The sequence below is a fragment of the Phycodurus eques genome, chromosome 21 (assembly GCF_024500275.1).
Source record: "Phycodurus eques isolate BA_2022a chromosome 21, UOR_Pequ_1.1, whole genome shotgun sequence".
NCBI lineage: Eukaryota > Metazoa > Chordata > Actinopteri > Syngnathiformes > Syngnathidae > Phycodurus > Phycodurus eques.
In genome coordinates this window covers 3,034,830-3,052,842 of record NC_084545.1, presented here as the reverse complement: position 1 = coordinate 3,052,842, position 18,013 = coordinate 3,034,830, and the positions used below count along the sequence as shown (strand labels likewise).

The 18,013-nt window shown below is 42.4% G+C and overlaps 1 protein-coding gene across 2 annotated transcripts in view; it reads left to right on the top strand.

Moving 5' to 3' along the window:
• The first annotated feature begins 2,449 nt into the window (after nucleotides 1–2,449).
• LOC133396321 (cadherin-7-like) overlaps nucleotides 2,450–18,013 on the top strand; it is an 83,692-nt gene continuing 68,128 nt past the window's right edge. For both annotated transcript variants that reach the window (XM_061666046.1, XM_061666047.1), the window contains exon 1: nucleotides 2,450–2,704. In XM_061666046.1, the coding sequence (XP_061522030.1) occupies nucleotides 2,450–2,704 (255 nt within the window). The remainder of the gene's footprint in view (nucleotides 2,705–18,013) is intronic.

Genomic DNA, 18,013 nt, shown 5'->3' with positions numbered 1-18,013 from the left:
AAAACCGATAATACCATACGATCATATGATGATAACGATAGTATCGCTATACGTTAGCAGTGATATCGCAATACGATACTGTCGCAATACGATATTAAATATGCTTACCAATGACATCCCGACATGACGGCTTTACTATACCAATGATATCACATGATAGGATACAGATGACAGGGTGATAGGATTCGGTCAGAAAATAATATTATGATACAATATTATGATTCCGATGATATCGCAATATCATAGTGTCACAATGACGATCTGAATGATTTTGCAATCAAATCTCATTATAATATCAAAGATATCATGATACAATATTATTATAATAGCGGTTTTGTCACATTCCAATGTTATTATGATACTGATGCTATCAAGATACAATAATATCATCACGATGCCGATGATATTGCAATACGGTATTATCATGGTACCGTTGTTATACAGATAATATCGCAATACGAGAGTTTTACGAGAGTTTTACCCCTACCGATGATATCACCAAACAATATTATCACAATATCGATGACTGTTGTGATATCGAGGATACATCTTCAAAACAAAACACAGCGCCTTGAATTTTTGGAAAATTCAGCACCTGTAGCCCGTTTCACTTAGCAACATGGAAGTGGGCGTGTCAAACATAAGTATAGAGCCACAAAAATGTCTAACGTACCCAGGCTTGGTCGGGTCGTTTTTCGCCATTTACAGATGTCTTTCAAATTCTCACTTCCTTTGGCACACCCCGCAGTAGAGGGGAACAGGGTGACTCATTGCATTTCGTTGTTAGTTGTTAGTTTTTTTGGTGCACACTAAACAATAACAAATGTTTTGTTGCGCCAGCGTAGCGTTCCATGTCATCCCAAGTCCAGCCAAATGAGGCATTTAAGGACACGCGTGTTGCGTGCGGTCCAGCTCTCCGAATGTCTCCTCTCACATGACCTCCCGCCGTCTACGTGACATTTCTTGGCCGCGAGGACGCCGGAGAAAGTGCACGCGTCGCCTCGGAAGTCTTAGGTGGACAACCGGCTGGGTTCCTAACAAGACCGCTCGGGCCTGCTGGGATGCGTTCGTGTCAAGACGACCTCCGACTCCCCATCCTCCTCCCCGGTCGAGGCATGCTGGGTAATGTGTCACGCACTAGGCCGAGGCGGGAAGACAAAACGCCGGGTAGAGGTCAGAGGCACTGCTGATGCCTCCGATTTATTTTTAATCTGACCCGCGAGAGCTCGCCGCGTACGCCACGTGACTTGTTAGTGCCGCCACGCCGCAGTGACATGTGGCTCAATGATGACCTTGCTGAGTTGCAGCCGGATAATTGGGAGTCAGCTGACTGGCCTTTGTTGTTCCACACGTCGGACGCTCGTTAGCATGGGGGCCTCTGACGATCCTCGGTGACGCCAGGTCAAGGACACTACTCCTGTTAGGCCTTGTTCTTCGCTCTTCCAAGGCGGTAGCGGGTCTTTTTTGAAAAGCCGGTTCCACTGAGCAACGTGGACTTTGGTAGAGATGTCTATCATGTGCATACCCACAAAAAAGTCTCTAGAATGCAGACCTGAAAGGACTGGAAGCGGCCATTGTTGTCCTTCAAAGACGGACTTGTCCTAGAGATTAGGTGCAATTGCTACAAAACTTGAAGCATGTGTATAAGACAGATGGAGGACACTAAATTGTAAAGCATTTGGGTGTGGGCAGAGCATGGTAGCAGAGTTTGATGACCTGCCATAAAACACCAAACAAAGGTCTTGTTTGTGAAGCAGTTGTTGTACCTTTTCCCAGAACGGTTGTAAAATGAAAGGTTAAAGCGCCACCTATTGCTGTGGCATGTGCTTGACAGCCTCCAAAAGCATTTTCATGCGCACTCAAAACTTTCTTCACCCATTTTCTTGTGTACTTTAAAATTTTGCTTGGTGACCCAACTGACTGTCTTTTGCGTTTCTATATGATTAGTAAGCGCATGTGATTACTGGTGCACCAGTAATCACATTACTTGCCACGCTCACGGAGGCACTTTTGCTGACGTTAACGTTGTCTTTTTTTGTCTTCTCCGCGCTCCGATAGGTGCCAATTATCGGACCCTGCCACGGAAAAGCTCTTCGGCCGCCGCTGACCCTGTTAGCCACGTTTAATGTCAACACCCCGGCGCCCGAGTGGAAGGAATTACCTCGCTTTTAGTCTCCAATTGTGAAAAAACGAGGAGGCGCACAGCAGAATGCCGAGCTTGACTGCACCGTGGTGAAACGAGCTCAGGACTTTGTGGATAAAAACCCTGAGGGGATTTGACATTTTAGCTTTTTTTAAATATATATATATATATATATATATATATATATATATATATATATATATATATATATATATAATTTTTTATTTATTATTCTTTTTTTGCTCCTCTTCTGGCCTGAGTGCGTTTTGGAGCAGCGCGGGGAGGAAGGCGGCTGGGGTGGCGCAGATGATGGTGCGGTGCTGCTCAGCCGTGCGCAGAGCCCTGGCTCTCCTGGCGCTCCTGGGCCTCCTGTTTCCCATCCGACATGGGGCTTGCTCGGAGCTCGACGGGCGCGGCGGCGGCTCTGGAGACCAGGACGAGTCCCCGCGCTCAGGTGCACCCCCCCGGGGGGGCCTGCACAGACAAAGGCGCAGCTGGGTATGGAACCAGTTCTTCGTGCTGGAGGAGTTCACGGGAAACGAGCCGCTTTACGTCGGAAAGGTAAGTGGACGGTGACCCGCTTTGCCTTTGCTTTTTTGATTTGCATTTGTAATGTGAGCCATTAATTAATAAAGCTCCCCAATATGTACGTTTTTAATCATTAATTTGAGGGCTTTTCCATACTCAGAACTTGCCAAATGTGCTCTTGATAGCGCCCCTGGATTTTTTTTTTTTTTATGGGAATATCCCCTGAAGCTAGTTTCCCCTATCAGCATGAAACTAGGTATCTGCCATGAGTAGACTCACAAAAAATGTCTCAAGCTTGAAAACACGCAGGAAGTCTGTCATTTGGTTCTATAGTAGCATTTATTATGATTTTTTTTTTTACCACTTCCATCCTTTAAAGACGGGTGGTGGTGCCTCGAATGATTTGAAAATTCAGCCCTCAAAAGCCAGTTTCCCTTCACGACATGAAATTTGGTAGACATGTCTATCATGAGTACACCTGCAAAAAAGTCTCAAGAAGCCATGCCCGAAAACACACAGGATGTCTGCCATTTTGTTTTGAAACAAATTTCCAGGGTTCGTTCAAAGATGAATATTAGCACCTAATGTTTTGGAAATTCAGCCCCCCAGCTCCAGTTTCATTTAGCAGCATGGAATTTAGTTGGCGTGTCTACTATGTGTTGCTCCACAAATCAGTCTCAAAAATCCGTCACAGGAAGTCTGCCACTTTAGCCTAAATGGCCATTTTGGGATATTTTTTGCTATTTCCAGGTGTCCCTCAAAGTTGAACTTGTTGTCCGATTGCGGCAACATTTCAAGCTCGTATATTAGACAGATGGGTAACACAAAATTGTGAAATATTTGAGTTATTGCCTCTGGGCGGAACATGGTGGCAAAGTTTGACTTTTCATTGGTTGGAAGATGTCCTGTATTTTCTTTGTCTTATTTTAATTCTTTAATTGTTATGTGTGCATCATGTGCCGGAAGACTTTCCCTTCTTCAGAAAAAAAATCTGTTTCCCCCCCCCCCCCGCAGTATGTAGATGACCACATAATAGATATTGTTGTCAAAATGTCCCCAATAGTATTGTTTTCCCATGTGCGTGTTTAATAATACATCACCGCAATAGCAAATATCACGCGTCCCCAAAGGTGCACACCGACGTCCCTTTGACCAGCATTCTGCCAAGGAACGCAATCCATCTTTTGGCAAGTAAATAATATATATATATATATATATATACGTATATGCACGCACACAATGTGACTAATGTCGCATACACGACATATGTTGAAGCTCTCGTTGTGAGTGTGTCTTCAGGTACTGTCGCTGCCGGGGTGTGCGTGGAAGTGGATGAAACAAAAAAGTGAAAGCAGCTGCAACTAATCCTGCTGCATGCTGCTCTCAAACGAGCAAACTTTGCTGGTTTTACAACTCCTCCGGAAGGTCCTCGTGTTGCCATGGAAACAACGCTAATAACCGCACCGGCTCCTAAAATAATAAAAAAAAGCAATATGGCAGACTAATAAGTTTAATCTTACTGGGTCGTGACTTCTGTGGCCTGTCGTACAGAAGCAGCGTTTGTGAATTCTAAAAATAAAGCAGCGGCCAACAGAGAAAAGAACATAATTCTTGGATACGTATGGATTTTGGGGAGTTTTATTGATGGTATTTCTCTTGTGTTTACAAGACCAAAGGACAAATATAAGACGAAAAAAAAACCCGCAAAGATACAGACAAACAAGGATAAGAAATCATTCACTGTAGTAAGGCAATATCGAAAATCAAGTCAGGCAATCGTAACCTCGTTTTGCACCTAGATCTGCACCAAGATTACGTGGATCTTTCCTTAACACATGCCCCGCTTCTACATTAACAATTGTGACAATTACTTGAGCAGCATTTTGTGTCGTTCTTCTCTCAAACAAACAAACAAACAAACAAACAAACAAACAAACGGCAGTAGAAAGAAAACCTCTTTGGCAGAGGTAATATGGAAAAAAAGTGAGAACAGATCCAGGTCAAGGTCACCTAGATCTGATCGATTCTGACATATCAATACACCAATACCAACCTTTTATTCCCAGAACAAAATATTTAAGTAGAATTAAATAGTAATTGTCAATTTCCATAGCACTTTCAGAGAGTATTGGTCTAGGTATCGGTTTTGAGTTTTATTTGGTGTCGTATCAGTAAGGAAATGTGTGCTACATCAGCATGAGAACGAGTGTAGAGTATGTAAAAAGCGTTTCACGTGTACAAATGTGCAGTTTCAAGCATTTTTAGGAGTGGTACTGACACAGTGTCGTATGCGTCCATGTGTTGCTTGTACCAACGTTGCCCATTGTGAAGTCGTTATGTGGCGTTCCAAATGGGCCGCTGGAACGCTCTCCAGTCCCGATCCCCCCTTATTATCTCCCGGAATTTTCTGGTCTTATTATTAAATTACTTTTTGGTCTTTCCGCTCATCTGCGGGATCATCAGGCCCGTTCGGCGCGGCGTGGCGTGTTTGCCGGCTCTGCTCTCTGGCAAACCCATTTTCTAGCCGGCTCTGAACTGGATTAGCGGCTCCAGCTGGAATTGTGATAGGTTTCGCTCTCCTATTGTTCTCCTCCGCGCAGCCTCTTTCTTGCCGGAGGGACACCGTGGGAACGCATCCACATCCCGACGAAGGTTCATGTAGAGGTCGTTTCTTGTCCGGGGTCTATCCGGGAACACCTTTGTCTCGGAGCTGTGGTCCCAAACCCCGTGTGGCATCTTTGTCGGAGTTAGCTAGTCCTTTGTGTATGTAATTCCGCAAACAATCCAGGAAAAAAAAATCGCCTCGTCGGGGTAAAATGTTTTGTGATCACTTTCCTTTCCTGGGCTCTTGCATGCACGAAAACTCATTTCGGTTGTTTCTGTTTATGATTTCTAACCTGTAAACAGAAAGCGCAACGCATTTCAGAGAATGCGTGAAAAAGTTGCTCAAATCTTTCGGCTCATCTCGGTGAATGTTGTCGTCGTAATCATTTTTGTTCTGTAGGGTCTTAAACTCATTTTAATTGTCAGCGTTTACGATTTCTAATGTGTGCAAGCTTGTTACTGCGCTATGTAGGAAGTAACTTTGACTTTGTGATTTCTAATGTGCAAGAGCGAAAGGGCTGCAGAGAATGCGAGAAAAAAAAGTCACGTCGTCTGGAGGCAACATGAAATCTTTTGACTCGCCGTCATGATTGTAATTTGTGTCTTGGTTCTGCATGAATAACTATTTTTGGTTCTGTGATTGTTTATTTTGTTTTGTCTTCAATACAATACTTAACACAAATTGATTAGACCACCTGTCTTAAAAAACAACCAAATATAAATAGTAATAAGTCTTGAAAAATCTTGATAATCAGGCATGTATTTCTTATTTCCATCAAGTTCCAAGTGTAACACACGAGTCACATATTTGTTGGTTATGGCTGACGTTATTTGGAAAACTAACCCGACTTCGTGTCCAAACTGCCGCGACCGTCAGGAAAAGTGGGAAGGCTCTGCGTTGGCCCGGCCGCGCAGCCTGCTGCTCGCCTTTAATGCGTTCTGTCACATTCCAAATTTCGCCACCAAATGTCTCATTACGCTTTCCCGATGGTCGTTGAAGGCGTCTTAGCGGCTTTGTAAAAGACGTCTCACCTTGTACCGCGGTGGCCACTTACAAGGGCATTGACTTTTCTTTTCATATGAATAACAATAAAAAAGAAAGCTCAGTGAAAACCCAAGGAAATTAAAAGGCTGCTCTCTCTCGGCAATTCTTTGAATGTCAAGAGAAAATAATTGAAGCGCGGTAAACTGGAAAATTCCGGTGTGACGATGCAGATTTGGAAAGAGGATGGACGGAATTTATCATAATGTGGAATTTGATCAATAAACAAGGTTAAAAAGAAACAATGAAGCGCAATGAATTTTTCTACTTGGAAACAAGGCACTTCAGTCAGGCCGCCGTAAAAATCAAGACCGAAGGTATTCACGAAGATTTGGCAAAGTTTGTAGAAATCAATACAGGAAGTTGTCAGAAAGAGATCAACGTTTGGTTTCCCACACGAACACGTTCGCTGCCTAAACGGGCTGCTGTAGAAATCACTACAGGAACTAATTAGTGTGAGGCCAGTTTTCAGTTTGTGCTTGAAATACTCTTTGAGGTTACGAGAGTGGTATAACATTAATGGAGGGAGGGTCCCATGCGAGTGAAGTTAACGTGTTTGCTGCCTAAACGGGCCGTGGTCGGAATAAATACAAGAAGTAATCAGGAAGAAGGCAAGGTTTTGCCATTTTTGCGTTCATTATTGCAATCCAAACATGTAAAGTGAATGGAATGAGGTTCCCTGCACTAGTTACATTAGCGCAAAGCCGGCTAGTTTGCTGCCTTAACGGGCTGCTGCAGTAAACAGTGAGAGAGGGAATTATTTGTTCTTGCAATAGATGCGGGTGTAAATTCAATGGAGTGAGGTTCCCCTGGCTGATGAAGTTAGCGTGTCAGTATATTAGCATTCCTTCAATTTGGGCAGCCTATGAGTAGTATTTTTTATTTTTTTTTAGATCTATATTTTGAAAACACTGCAATTTACTAAGTCATGACAGTTTGTAATTGTGTGTTTCAAAGTGGAGCTCTGAGCCTCCGGCTGTGCTTCTTCATCTCTGTTCTCCGCCACCAAATGGTAAACTGTACTATGTTAATTTTCCCGACCATTGATCAAGGAAATATATTTGACTGCCCATCCCTCCTGGGATACTGCGAAACACTCAAATTCAAATTGAAATGCTGAACTCCTCTTAGCCGGAACACACTTCCCACGAGGGCTTGTGCTGGCCGCCGGGTCAAAGCCGAGCGGCGAGCATCCGCGCGCCGCTCGGAGACCCGAGCCCGCACTTCTGCGACTGAAAGGTGCACGCCGGTCGCGGGGGCGCGTGTGCTTACCCAGCGGACATTCCCGACATGATCCCGACAGAGAAACACTCACACGGTGCACGTGTTCCTCACACGGGGCTTTGCGGCCAAATGCTGCTTGACTGAGCCGCCTGCAGCGCACATGTGGTACCTGATATGTTTGCCAGAGTAAATTTGTGTTTTTGAAACTACTTTGCTGCCTAAACGGGCTGCAGCAGAATCAATACAGGAAGTACATCAGGAAGAGAGCAGCTTTTGGTGTCCTTCCAATATGAAGGTTGTACTTTTTGCAATATCATAGTGACAACAGTGGTGTAAATTGATTGGAGTGAGGTTCCCCAGTGCTAGTAATGATCGACACGAGTGATGATGACTCATTTGCCGCCTGAATGGGCTGCCCAAATCAAGTACAGAACATATTTCGGAAGAGCGCAATATTTGTTGTGAGGTCAATTTGAATATCGTACTTATTGCAGGATTCTATACGTGCATAGCCACAAGACTTGTAAAGTGAATGGAGTGAGGTTCCCCACACGAGTGACGTTCGCATGGTTGCCACTTAAATGGGCTGACGTACAAATGAATACACAAGATAATCAGAAAGAAATGGACATTTAGTGTTTGGCCAATTTCAAGATTGCTGCCATTTTCTGAATAGTAGCAGGAGTCGTGTCATGTGAATAGAGTAAGGTTCCCCAGCGCTGGTGAAGTTATCACGCTTGCCGCCGAAACGAGCCGACGCACAAATGAATAAATGACAATCAGGAAGAAATCAACATTTAGTGTTTGGCCAATTTAAAGATTGTTGCAATTTTATTTGTATTAGCAGGAGTGATGTAATGTGAATAGAGTAAGGTTCCCCAGTGCTAGTTAAATGAGCACATTTGCCACCTAAGCGGGTTGCTATGGAAATCAATACAGGAAGTCATCAGGACGAGAGCGACGTTTGGTATCAGGCCAATTTGATGATTGTACTTACTGCATTATCATAGCTACAGTAGTGGGGTAAAATGAGGTTCCCACAAGCTAGTTATATTAGCATGTTTGCTGGAAATTAATACACCACGTTATCGGGCAATGTTTGGTAGCATTCCAATTTGAGGTTTGTAGTTATCGCAATATCATAGCTAAGATTGTACTTCATGCAATATTGTGTATCGTTGCAAGAGTGGTGTAATGTAAATGGAGTGAGGTTCCAGTGCGAGTCGCATAAACGGGCTGCTGTGGAAATCAATACAGAAAGTAATCAAGATGAGAGCGATGTTTGGTGTCAGGTCAATTAGAATTTTGTACAGATTGCAATATCGTAGCTACAACAGTGGGGTAATGTGAATGGAGTGAGGTTCCCCTATGCTATTGATGTTAGCGCATTTGCTACCTAAACGGACTGCCATAGAATTCAATAATGAAGTAACCAGAAAGCATCTACTGATTTTGAATGTTGTCGCTATAACACTTTTGTTATGTTGTTATGCATACAAACAGGTTTAAAGGAAATGTAGTGAGGTTCCCCAGGCTGATTAAATGAGAACATCTGCATTCCTTCAGTTTGAATGTCCTGTGAGTGAGTTATTGTTATTATTATTTGTACTTCTTTCTGAATAATTATGAAAATATTATACCAGTTATGACAGTCGGCATCCGAATGTGACGAAGTTGAGCTCTGAGCCTCAGGCTGTGCTTCTTCGTCTGTGTTTACTCGTCGTGTCCTTTGAAAGTAACGTTCTTCCCTCTGTTATTTTTACATAAGGTGACGGGACTATTAAAACATTTTCCTTCGGAGCCACTTCACGAATCAGCTTTTTATGATTGGGCCTCCTGATGGATGATTATATTTACGGGAAAGCCCATAAATATGTTTACGATCCTGAGTCACGTGCACTTTGCCACCCGGCAGCCAGACGCCGGTGACGCGCGTGACGGCAATTCTGCTTTATTCAGCGACATGACAGCGGCGTTCATTATCGTCGGCGCGGACGTCCGCTGTCAAAAGGGTTAGCGTCGTAGCGGGAGCGTGCGGCGTGGCGGCAAAGGTCACTCTCGATAGCGTACACTGCTGAGAGCTACACGCTGATGAAGAAGAAGAGGAAGAGGAGGGCGATGATTCAGGATGACAGGGGCGGCGCGGTGGTCGAGGTGCCGAACTCGTCGAGGTACCGAACATCTCTGGGGAAAGCCTCTGCGTGTTTTTTTTTGTATTTATTTATTTTTTTAATTCAGCCCCTGAAGCCAATTTAACCTACGACGTCTACAATAACAGGACACACGAAAAAGGTCTCAAGGATCCATGCTTGAAATCGGCCATTTTGGTCCGAAGTAGACAATTTGGGGTGAAATCCACGGGCACGTACTCTGAACTGTAACATTAAAACCAAAGAATTTACTTCAATAATTCAACAGTAAATGCAAGAAATGTGTTGTGCTTTACTGTAAAGTTAGATACAACTGAACTGTACATAATAAATGTACTTCTTTGGATTAGAAAAAGTCAAAGACACTAATATTGCGCACAGTTTGAACATTTCATTCAGCAATACTTTCACATACCACTAGAGGGAGCTCGCATACCACACTTACATGCTTGGTATTTGCAAATTCAGTTTCATTTATGACCTTGATACTCGGTGGACATGTCTAACGGAACAGGGTGCACGAAAAAGTCGTAAGGACCTATTCCCGATATTGAAATGGCAGTCAGCCATTTTTGTTTGAAGCAGCCATATCGGGTGGGTTCCAGGACTTGATGAATTGGCCCGAATAAGCCCAGATCAGAAGAAGGAGGTACACTAGACAGATGGGCAATGCGAAATAAGGACAATTTATTTGCCTATGCCATCTAGCTATCATGTGGGTGGAGCATGGCGTCGAAGATGGAGGATTTTTTTTTTAAAGACAGTTCTCAGATATCATTTAGTATTTGGCATATATGTTTGGAAATAGAACAGTAACCCTTTAAAAGCAACCGGGCAACCATATTTGGTCACGGAAGTGGGTGTTTAAATTGGACTCACAATAGAAGGTATATAACAAAATGGAAATTATATAAAAGTATATTATAATTAAAAGTTTAATTTTTATTTTTTTTTTAAATAAATTTTTATGTTTCATTAACAAAAATGAAAATACACATTTTAAAAAGTCCTTGTGTCACTCGAAAGGCACTAAAGAAATTGTTATTGTTATGTATATATATTTTTTTGTTGTGTCATTTATTGATGATCCGATAACACACTTTTCTGTGTGGGGGGGGGAATGAAGTGTGAATGAGAAAATCTGGTGTTTTACGACTCACCAACGACGATCACTGTATCACATCCAGTAGACTGAATGAACGTCAGTGTGGAGGTGAAATTCAAAAGCTTTGCAAATATCAGCACACATCACCAGTGTGTTCTTTCATCGCAGGGCAGAGCTGCAACCACAATATTGAACACATAAATGCGAAATAAATCTCTTTCAAACTGTGTCTATTAATCTAGGTCTTGTATTGGCTCTCGCCGGTCATGTGATCAGATTATGTGATGGCTTGTTTCCCCCCCGCGAGCATTTGTATGTACAAGGCTTATTAACGTGATGAAATATTAACGGCTTCTCAAGGCGGTTGGGTGGGGAAGGAGGATGTGCGTGGAATAGTTTTATTCAAACTTTTCTGCCTGCCTCCTTTTATGTGCCTTTTTTTTCTTCTTCATTTTTTTTTTTGTGGGGGGCTGGGGGACGGGGGGTGGCTGCTGGTGAACTGCTGATGTATCGGATTTTCGTCATCCCCAACAGGTCTGACTCGTGAATAATTCAACAGGGGCCTCGCTGCAGCAACCGAGTGCTATTGGTGTGCTGTGAATTCATATGCAAAAAAAAAAAAAAAAAAAGTTTGTATTTGAAGGTATTTTGTCCATTTCATTTAGGGTTCAGGCGATTGAATGAGTACGTAAACCGTGGCTGGGGGGTGGGGGTTGGTGGGGGTGGGGTGGGGGGGGGGGGTGGGGGGTCTGGGGCTGACCGACGGGAGGAGGGCGAGGCAAATTTACACCGCTCCACTTTTGGCAATCATCCATTTTACGACAGTGAGTATTAATGATTTATCTGCACTCCAGCGGCAGACGTTATGATATACGGCGGCTCTTTTATTAAGCCAATGAGCCCGATGGGCTGTTTTCAAAGCAATTTCACATCCTTTTGTCTTTACAAGCCCGAGTCATATTCCATTTCATTTCCACACAATCATCACCCCGTCAAGCTTTGCACATAAAATGGGCAAAAAGGGATTGTCCACTTGATTGTAATCAATGCAAATGAGGCAGGAAAGTCTACATTTTACTGACAATGTTAGTTATTATTGGAGATATCCTCCTGGAAATTGAACGGTAGCGCTTTGGAACCATACACGGTAACATAAGCGGCTGTTTAAACTACCTCTGTGGTAGTAAAAGCACATTATGAATATCATTGAATAATTGTCATAATTTTAGAAAAGTGATGTAAAACATAATTTAATGAACAGCAATATTTTTAAAGAACATGAATATTTATATAGTACTATGACATTATTAAAATACATTGATTTAAAATGAACGGTGTGTATTTTAATTTGTTTAAATGTTTAATTATATTACATTTTCTCTAATTGCCTTTTTTCAAGATTTTGATGGCATATTTATTTTAAAGTAAAACAGTGTAACTATTGCATTTTTTAACAAATAAATATGTTTAAAATAGACACAATAATTCAATTTAAAAGTTTTAATGAATTCAAGATATTTGTGTTTTTGTATTTTGGGGTATTTTCAAATTTTCAGTATAGCTAATTATGTAATGCTATTGCAGTATTGAAATGTATTAAATGCTACATTTGTGTAATTATTGTATTTATAAATAATGAATAAATGCACTATTTCATATTATTGTTTTTATTTTTTACTGTATTGCTAATTAACCAGGGATTGTACTGTATTTTTATTTTTTTAATTTAAGAATAAATACACAGAAATCTATTAATTTTGAAATAATAAATACATATTTATATCAGACTTAATTTTTCAAAATGTATTGTACTATTTTTAGTAACATTTTCAAACCCATTTAAAATCATGTCTATAATTTTATTTTTATTACATGTGCTTTTGAAGTATTTTGATGGCATTTTCAATGAATGGTTGACTAATGTCAGTGTGTTGTTGTTTTCTTTTTTGTGTAAAAATAATAGATGCAGTCGTTGTCCATTTGTGTCCATTGAGGTATCATCTACACTAATGTACTCCAAAAGAATAGTTATTTGGACTCTGAGTAACTAGTTGTACTTTCACTTTATCCAGATCCAGAAGGATGCAGATATGTTACCCCCCAAATTTCAAAAAGTGTCAAGGGCACAAGAATCCCCCCTGCTGTACCCCTACAAATCCTCTTATGCAGTGTGGGATAACGTTTTTTCTTTTTGTCTGGAAGAGTCCACGAGAACGACGTAACCGAGTTAGTCGAATTTGTCATCCTAACCTGATTAGCTTGCCCAATCTGCTTTTATTTGTGCTCGAGTGCATGTAAACAAGTCCAAATTGCAGCTGAGCTCAAATCACCTGGAGGCACACACGCACACACACACACACACACACACACACACACACTCGCACACACATTCTTGTCATCCAGTGAAGGAGAGGCTAATATGCTAAAAGTGGGGGTGGTGGAGGGTGGGGTGAGCACATTGGCCACCGCCCGCTGTAATTAAATGGAGTCATAATGAATCATGGCCTCTAATCCGAAAACGGGCTCCATTTCCACTGGGAGTCAGAATGACCTACATGTGCTACCAACGCTCTTCTAGCTTCTCGACACTTCGGTTTTCTTCCTTAGCATGTGCGCTCACAGAACATGACAAGCGCACACTCACACACACACACAAACACACACACGGAGTGACTTTGAAAGTGAATGAGCGGCGCAGAGAGCTCATTTCCATATCAGGTAGCGGCTTTTAAAAGATTCATGAAGTTGCGATGTGGTCAAGGCTTCCTCGCAGCGGAACGGAGACGCCTTGTGTTACGTGGCCAGTGGGCAGTCTTGTCTACTTAAATGTCTTTATTTCTAAATATATAAATATCCATCCATCCATTTTCTGAGCCGCTTCTCCTCACTAGGGTCGCGGGCGTGCCGGAGCCTATCCCAGCTGTCATCGGGCAGGAGGCGGGGTACGCCCTGAACCGGTTGCCAGCCAATCGCAGGGCACATACAAACAAACAACCAGTCGCACTCACATTCAATACCTACGGGCAATTTAGAGTTGTCAATTAACCTACCACGCAATTTTTTGGAATGTGGGAGGAAACCGGAGTGCCCGGAGAAAACCCACGCAGGCACGGGGAGAACATGCAAACTCCACACAGGCGGGGCCGTGGATTGAACCCCGGTCCTCAGAACTGTGATGCAGACGCTTTAAGCAGTCGTCCTCCGTGCTTGCTGGAATATATAAATATATGTCATTAATTTATCTAAAGCGCGCCGTGCCGCTAGTTATGCTTGATCACGAGCGTGGATTCAATGCAAGTCTAATGATCCGATGAGCAAGCCATTCATCATAAGCATGCTTGAATGCTTCAGCGAAAGGTGAAAAATTACGTTTTATATGAATAATATTCATTTAAAAAACCGCGAGCGCCGATGAACTGGCCCTGGCAGCGCCTTTATCACGGCCAAAGCTTTCAAATCATCATAAAGCTTTGACACCATTAAATGCGTTTGTTTTGTCCATCCGTCTTGTATACGTGCTTACATTTTTTTTTAGAAACAAGCACACCAAGTACCACCTTAAAATATACTCGATGCTCCGAGTGCCACCATAATGAGCAACATTGTGGGGGGGTCAGTCTCCAAGTGCCCAAGAATGTTAACATTTTATTTCAAAAACGGCCTGTACAGTTAATAAGGGTTTTATTTTGTGACTTATTTCTCGTTCCATTGTTCTCCATGAGGAAAAATACTTTTGAAATTCAAGCAAACCATTTTTGGATGTACGTAATAATAATAATAATAACCGCCATTATCTGCAAGTCAATGAGATTATGATTACCGGTACATTTTATTGCGTGTTCAATATCATGATTGTTTTACAATTGGCTGGGAGAAATAACAGCGTTTTATGGTCTCTGGCGAAGGTCCAGTTCAGACAACAAAATATGGTTGTCGGCTCAATAAAGCGCTTCCCTGACAACTGGTGATTTCCAGACAAATGATGTTCCCTCTATTCAGACTCCCATCTCATTCCATTTGGGCTCTTTCTGCGCTTAAAATGACTTTGACACAGCCAGACTGCAGTTATAAATTAGCAACTCTTGCTGGAAGAAAGGGAAGGTAAAAAAAATGGAAGGATTTCTGCGAAGATATCCCTCGTTTCTTGGAAGCGGGCCTGTTCGTTTTCAATGGAGATGAGTTCACGGTGTGACAGTGTTAAATTACGCCACGGGGCTAAGGCTATGCAAAGACTATGCGGGATGACTCAGAGCAGGATTGAGGCTACGGAGGACGGCCATTTATCGAGTTTGGCTGCGACGACAGAACTAGAGCCGGCGGAGCGAGCGAACGAGCTGCTCGTCTAAATATATTCACCCACTGGAAGGATTGTGTACACATCAAAAGTCTGCCCGTCCCACAGGCCCTGTCATGTTGCTGTTTAATAAGGCATTTCATTGTTTGAAGTAGTGGAGATGTTTGTAATCCCCTCGGATTGCACTTGCTGGTGTTAAAAAAAAAAAAAAAGCCATCACGTTGGTCTTATTTCCTTTTTGCTTTCACCAGGCTTTGGTGATGGGATTGTTTAAATCAAGCCCGAGAAGTAAAGTGCCGCCTGATTGGCAGGTTCAAGAATTTGTGTTAGGAGAAATACATACTGTAAATACAAACCCCCAGTTCCAATGAGGTTGGGACATTGTGTAAAATGATGAACTTTCCTTTTAACAGCACTTAATAAGCGTTTGGAAACTGAGGCAACTAATTGTTGAAGCTTTACAGGTGGAAATCTTTCCCATTCTTGCTTGATGTGCAACTCGAGTTGCTCAACAGTCTGGGGTCTCTGTTGTCGTACTTTGCGCTTCAGAATGCGCCTGCACGCGTTTTTTTTCTCATACTCGCACTAATAAAGATGAAGATGTTGCTTAATTTGTTCAATTAGTGCAAACTTGGAAGTGTGATATTATTGACAGTGATCAACACTAAAAAAAAAAACAGTTCTACATAGTACCCAAATGGTTCTTTGGCTTGTCAGCATCGGGGAATCGCTTTTTGTTGCTATGTAGCACCCATTCTCAGTCCTTATCCCTGCTAAATAATACCCAAAAGCGGTTCCCCTATGCGTACAAGCCAAAGAACCATTAGGGTACTATGTCGAACCTTTATTTGGTCGCGTGTAGTCACATTCTGCAGTCATATTCTTGCCTCTCACATCGATCTGTCCATTTGAAGGGGGTGTTCTTAGTCAGTCGTCTGACACTTTGGGGGATTCGTTCCACTCAAGGGTCCTTCATGAATTTTTACAACAACGGTCAGTTTTGGGCGTCCAGACGGTCTACAAAAAGGCACCGGTGTCGTTGCTTTGTGTAGCTCATAAAGATGATTTAGTACCGGTGTGGTCATGTTTCAGGGGATTTCTGCAAGATACTAAAAGTGGACAAACTGCAGGCTGTACTGAAACAAAAGCAGTCACCAACCATTGAAAAAGATGTATCACAATGTTTTGTTTAACAGTCTCAACAATTGAATGGACGGTTGCTGTGATCTGTACTTTTTTTTTTTCTCAGATCCACAGCTAAATTTGACAAGTTCTTTCTCAGTTTCATAGCAAGTTTCAAAGAAATAGAAAGAGAAATCGAAGAAATTTGTGCCATATATTACTTTGTTAAACGAGCCATTAAAGATGCAAACGAAACAGAGCAAATCGTCTTGAAAATGTTGCTTGGATCCACACATTCGATTGAACGGCTTCTTCCTGCTATCGACCGAGTTTTGTGGAATATGATTTGCTAGCATTTTGCATCATCGTGCTAAAATAACACAAATCAAAGGAGAAAAAAGTAATTATACCAGATCTTCAACAAAATGTAACGGATCACCAAGTATGTCCAAAACACACAAGGAATTTGTCAACGGTAGTTGAAGCCGCTCTACTATGACAATAGACATCCGTTTTGACAGGAAATACTTTTGAGACATCGAAACACACTATGGAGAGTCATTTAGCCTCGAGCAATTTAATGGCAAGAGGGAAGAAGCTGTTGCATGTCTGCTGGTTTTAGTTTCAATCCTTCCACCAAGCTGTGCTCTTCGTACTTTAGTCTTCCACACGAGTTGTAATGGAAATGGAACAGCATTTTTTCGCATAAACGTGCTTCATGAAGACGCAAAATAAGCATGCCACATCATTTCCAAATTCCAATGCACAAGTCCCTTGCATGTTTGTCTCCTCAGTCTATGAAATGTATTCAAAATCCATTTGTTCCACGAATATGACTGGCAGTGGTATTACAAGCATCTTTCATAATTAAATCGACGTCAAAAGAAAAAATGCCAAGCCTGCACTGCTTTAAACTCATAAAGAACTCATAAATATTGACATATTTGTCCGCACTACAAATAAAGCTGGAGGTTGTCGTGTTCGGTAGGTGCCCAGGTGCTCCGTATGCGCTTCTTTCTTGCTGAGGGGAGGAAGAGTGTTAGGAATCTTCCCGTGAATAGTCCGCCACCTGAGCCGCGCCGCTTCCCCGACTGGGGAAGACGAAGGAAAAGCTCTCGGTGATGAAGTACCGTCGTCGTCCGTGCGGGCCTGTCGCCTATAGCCTAGCATGGACCGCTCTCCTGCGAGACGCTTTCCTTATAATTAGCTGTGGACGCTAATGCAGCTGGGTATATACTTTCAAGGGTCATTTGCGACTGTTTTATTTCCCGTGTCGGATCGGATCCACTTTACGTGGCAGTCAATCAATGAGAGTGCCTCAAATAAAACCCCGCACTTGCTTGCCAGGAGCTCGTACTACATGTGGTTGGGCAAACACAGCTACGTACAAGATACACACACTGGAAAAAGACCCTTTCATTTATTTTCACACACACAAACAGTCTTTCTCTCACACGCTGGCACATCGCAGCCAAAGTCATTTTCATCACAATGTTTCATTGGTTGGCATGCAACAAACGTGCGAGTACAAGACTCTTTTTGGGGTTAAATACGCGCGAGCCAAATGAAGTGTAAATGGCGATAAGCTATGACATGATCAGGGGCGGAAACAAGCAAAACCCATTTTTTTCCCAACAGCAATGTAATCAATGTGTTTCATGATGAAACATAATTTTCTAGCTATGTATCAGGCGACGGCATATTTTCCAGGTCGTGTCATATGTGGGGGCATACCCACCACTTGTTGCTTGGCAGACTTCCTAGGGCACAATGATCACTGTCCCACAAGGTGACAAAAACA